Here is a 5,375-nt window from a genome sequence, read left to right on the forward strand (position 1 = left end):
TAAATATTTTTTTAATAAAGATAGTCTATTATTTACATGAATAAGTAGAAATTTATAAATTTTGAATTTTTTCCTCTCTTCATGTTCTAAATTTAAATTGTTTCATAAAAAAATGATTACAATTAATACTGAAAAATTTAAACATCGTTAAGAAAAAATACAGATAGATAGACACATATATCATTTGCAACATAACAACTTGATATTGTTTATAAATATGCAATTAAAAATACATGCTTAAAATTTGATGTGTCCAATTACAAGTATGAGTCATATCTTCCAATGTTGTGTATATCTTAAGCTAAGGTTTTCAAAGCAACAAGTCATTGGGGTAGAGAAGCTCTGAATAGGATTTAGACTTTCACACACATTTGGACTTTGCTCAGAGAACATTCATGGGGACAATCTAAATACATTTTTACAATATATTGCCTTAGGTACGGATACATAGACACACATACACATTCAACAAATAATGATGAAACACAGAACATTGGGCTATTTCTATATATATATATATATATATAATGATAAAAAGCGTTAAAAAAACATCAAAAAGTGGAAAAATAATTTCACAAGATGTAGGAAACGACGTTAATGATTAAGGCCATCACAGATAGACTAGAGGGGTGGTACATTGTATAATAATACAAGGAGTGCAAATGTGCCTAAAATGTATACATGCTGAATTGCCAATTAAGAAAAAGATAATATAAGTAGTTTGCAACGTTGTCTGTCATACACTTTGATTGGGCCACAATGTGTGTAATCATCTATCTTACCGCTTTTTTCTACTGTAGAGGCATATTCTGACACCTTGAAAATTATGCCTTATTCTGATGTCCTGACAATTATACCTCAGTATTGGGATGCCGAGCAAGAAGTTCGGGGTTTGCATTTTGCTGGGAATGATTCTGTGAAGACATTCCCGGCATCCCACGCCAGCTTGATGGATTCCAATGCGGTGAGGAGGTCACTGTTGCTCTGACGCATCCCAGAAAATGACTGAAAATGGCTGTTCTGTACAATGATTGTCTACACAAAATTAAGAACACATTTGTTGATTCTGCTCTCGAACACATTTATTATGAGAAAAATTTAATGTAATTATAATTTTCTATTAATTCTTGTGTCTTATCATAAGTTGAAATATGAAATCTAAAACTCTAGATTCAATTTTGTTTAAAATATAAATTGTTCTGTATTATAAAATCTAATTGTAAATTAGTAAAATTTTCGATTTGCTGAGTAAATTTTTTAAATATTAATAGAAAATATTTATGTTTCTTAGGAGTTATGACAAAGAGAATTCCTATTTACTTCAATAGCTATTTTAATTTAATTATAGGTTAGAGTGCATTGTTTGTGGTATTCTTTACTTCACTATCTTTAGGATAAAGAATATGAATTGATACATAGAAACCCTGCTTTTACTAGATGGACAGCCCTATTGCCATGCACCCTTGCCTACACAAAATAATATTATTTCTAATTTTTTTTGATGATTGTATTATTACTATTAGAAATAAAAATAAAAAAGTTGAAAACAAAACACCAAAATTAAATTAATGTCTTGTTTTTATGCAGGATTGGTTGTTATCACACATTGAAATTTAGACGTATGTCCCATATCAAAGAAAATAAATTATTAATTATGTATTGAACTTGCACAAATTATTGAAAAATAAACAACATTTTTTTTCATTAAAAATATACCAATAAATTGAGGAAACCGCAAAGGAATGTCTAGGTAGTAAAAAAATAATGATGTCCATGTAGCAGTCCCCTAAAATACCTGGACTATACTTGGAGAAGTGCATTGTGAAAAAGGCAACATTCTAATTCAATGATTTCGGTGAACTAGAAAGCTTCTGTATCTCTTCATGTACCTTTGTCTTACACGTTATAACTCACCTTGTCTCCAAGTCTTTACATAAAACATATTTATGTACGACTTAATTATAAATAAGTTTACCGATGGGCGAAGCAGTCGCCGCAAAAGACGCCCAGCTCTGGGCATGCCATCCAAGTGGAAAAACTCCTTCTTTGGAAGATGAGATTGCGGTGAGTGCAGTGGCTGCCATGAAGAATGAGGGAAGTGAGGATGAGCAATTACTATTAGAAGTAGAAGAAGAAGCAATACAAACCAAGGTTTGGCTGGTTGTCGCCTTCCGGAGTAGCGATTCGAGCCGAGATCTTCGCCTCCGACGTCGCCACTCGTTTTGATGCCCAACAGCAGGCTTCCCAATTTCCAGGCTTACCGACAGAGCTTCCTTCCTTGCTTAGTTGCTGCAATCAGGTTTCAGGAGGAGGGCGGGGGTGGGTGGGGATGAATGGTTTTTATCTCTTTGGACGTTGCGGTGCGGCGTTATAATGTTCCCTGTCATGGGAATGGCCTGTGAGGACGGGCTGACGCGCTCGGTATCTGGAAACTACATGAGAGATTGGGATTTTTCAATTGTGAGTTCGGGAACCGGGAGCATGAGCATTACAATCTGATCCTCAAAATGAAGAAAGTTGTGTGCAGGCTTGAGCTGATTCTGTTCCTCTGTTTCATCGTTATCGTTGTATGCTTCACGAGTTTTTACAGCGCGACCTATCTCAAACATTACAACTCTATCGTTGATGTCTTTGATGATTCGGGGATGAAATTTTTGGCGAGCACACCGGCTAATTGTACAGTTTGCGCGGTTTGCCCGCCTGCGGAAACCGTGGTTGTGGAAAAAGAAATTGTGAAGGAGGTATTCAAGAAAGCGGAATGCGGCAACAAGGTAGAGCCATGGTACGCAGAAGGCAAAATGTGGCACTATCCTGCAAGGTTCCCTCTCTGCTCCATGGATGTATGCTTCAATTATTCGAAATGCGACGGCTCCGAGGATCTGCTGATCTTCACGTATAACTTGCCCGCTCCACCGAAGCGCTATTTCTCCCGCATCAATGAGTCCAAGTATTACACGAACGATCCCGCAAAAGCCTGTCTCTTCCTTGTATTTCTCGACGGCGACAATCCGTGGCCGCCGCACCCGAGTACTCTACCATATTGGAACGGAGGGCTGAACCATGTTTTGGTGATATTCGCGGACAAGTGGCACCAGAAAGGACCACACCAGGCTTCGATTGGCAACGCATCTGTGATGGCGAGTGATATCCACGAGACAACGTACCGACCAGGGTTTGATGTCAGTATCCCTTTGCCAGGGAATCATCACCTGAGGGAATTTCAGTCCGTGAAACCTCTTGAAAGGAAATATCTGGCCACATTTCGGGGGTTGCGGTACCTGGGATTGAAGGGGGAGGGCGTGTTCAGGAGTTTGGAGTCATTTCGAGGAATGCACAATGGAAACGACGTGATAGTAGCCACGTCGTGTGAGCATCCGATCAGCAAAATGATACGGAAGAAGGAGCCAGCATTAGGTGTTCACTGTGACGAAGACTTGTTGATTCACAAGAACTATACTTTCAATGACCTCATGAACACCACGTTTGGATTAGTTCCGGCAGGAGTTCAACCAGCGTCTTACAGATTTATAGAGGTATTGAGCGCAGGAGCCATTCCCGTGTTAATAGCTGATAACTATGTCAAGCCCTTCGATACTTTGATCTTGTGGTACAAGTGTCTCCTGCAATTCCCGACCACAGAGATGCATCGTATTGTGGGCACTCTCCGGGCCATGAAACCGGAGGAGATCAAGACCAGGCAAGAAAACTGCTTGGCGATTTACAACAAGTACCTCAAGGATGACGAAACCTTGCTGCGAACTACTATTCAAGCTTTGAAGACCAGATTTCTTGGTGCTATACCTGGTTTTACAGATATTACCGGAAAACGGTGATTTGAATTATGCGTTGGACGCAAACTCAGAATGTCCCAAATTGTCATTGAGGAAACACACTAGCTGAAGGTACTTGTAATTGATACTTAACACTGATTTTTAGGAGTCCCATTAGATTAATAGATTTCAGTCAAATCCTGTATTCCACAACCATGCTTAGCCATGCATAGTAAGTTGGATTTACCCTCAAGTTGATGTCGCTCGTCATGTAGAAATGGCCCTGAACGTATGGATGATCAGCACTCTGACCACTGTAAGGTGCGTCATTTGTAGTTTCATTAACTTTTCAGGCACTTTCCGGTTTCAAGTTGTGCTGTGATTTGTAGAAGCTTGCAATTCTGGCTACGAAGTCGGTCCTCTTACGACGTCTTCCCCCATTATGCAATGTGGTGTAAACTTTGATGTGCTGTCATGTGCTATCGTAGATTCACTGTAGCTACCAGAACTGATCATCTTTGTTAGATCTTCTTCAGGAACAGCTATTCAGAGACGAGTGCTGGAACTGCCGGGACTATGACAAGGAACCTTTTATAACCACGAACACAGACACAACGGAAAAACAACTAGACATCAGTTAGAATGTCCCAGTAGGATGCCAATTTTATTCGAAGAACTGGTCTCAATGCGGCATGACGATCATGTTCAGCGAAGTGCAATTGATGAGGCTAGGAAACATCATCATTCTCAGCAAAGCGTTAAAACGATAAAGTAACACATGCAGAAAAGCGATTGTCAATCAGAAAAGCGATATCTGCTTTGGTAGATAATCCGTCTATTCAGCAGGTGTAGCTTTGTTACGATGGAGGACTCTAAACGTCTTGTACTCTGGTGGGAAGTCGGAACTGTCAAGCTCCTTGGGCTCCTGTTCAGGTTTTAAAAGAATAAGGGATCTTATGGGCAATGAAAGCAGAATAGATGTTAAAACAGGATTGTATTAGCAGTGCAGTACATAATACATAAATTAACTTACATTATTCAAAAAATGGCATCAGCATCTTATATACACTTAGAGCTCTTATCTTTTCATATCGCTCATTTGGCTGATCTCCCCCTTATCAACTCGCCTATTTTCTCGTAGAGCCAAGTTGCACAGATGGCCTTTTAATCAAGGTGACATGTCAAATACTTTATCTTAAGTTGTATCATTTTACCATGAGGTGTGAAAGAAATAGTTGCCAACACGCTCCTTCTCACCTTGTGATGGTGTTGTCAATTCTACGCATCTAATGATAACTATGGCCCATTTTTGGTATGATGATAAAATGGAGTTGGAGATGCTTTCCATTTTGCAAAACATAAATGTTTTATTAAAGTCCTTCCACAGTTTGAGCTTGGTAATGGTCTCTTCTATCATTTTCTTTTGTTGTCCAAATTCGACATCTTCTTTTCAACTTGGTGTGTGAATCACAGTTGCAAGCCTTCATTCTTTTGATGTGGCTATTAATAAATATCGCTCAGTGTTGCTGAGTGGTGTTGGCATCATGGCTTGAAGATTATGGTCGATTGTCATTGGCACTAGGAGCGTATTCTGCTGATATTACT

At 39.1% G+C, this 5,375-nt stretch overlaps 1 protein-coding gene across 2 annotated transcripts; it reads left to right on the top strand.

Annotated features, from left to right (window-relative positions):
* Nucleotides 1–2,343: 2,343 nt before the first annotated feature.
* On the top strand, nt 2,344–4,816 carry LOC141045339 (uncharacterized). Of its 2 annotated transcripts, none has more exons than XM_090250064.1 (2): nt 2,344–4,091; nt 4,307–4,816. In XM_090250064.1, the coding sequence occupies exon 1, from the start codon at nt 2,508–2,510 to the stop codon at nt 3,831–3,833; it is 1,326 nt and encodes a 441-aa protein (XP_090106190.1). In that variant the 5' UTR covers nt 2,344–2,507; the 3' UTR covers nt 3,834–4,091; nt 4,307–4,816. The 2 variants fall into 2 exon arrangements, with proteins under 2 accessions (XP_090106190.1, XP_073389796.1); XM_073533695.2 differs by having other exon boundaries at nt 2,344–3,902.
* Nucleotides 4,817–5,375: the final 559 nt, after the last annotated feature.

The sequence above is a fragment of the Physcomitrium patens genome, chromosome 4 (assembly GCF_059467195.1).
Source record: "Physcomitrium patens ecotype Gransden chromosome 4, ASM5946719v1, whole genome shotgun sequence".
In the NCBI taxonomy this organism is placed as follows: domain Eukaryota; kingdom Viridiplantae; phylum Streptophyta; class Bryopsida; order Funariales; family Funariaceae; genus Physcomitrium; species Physcomitrium patens.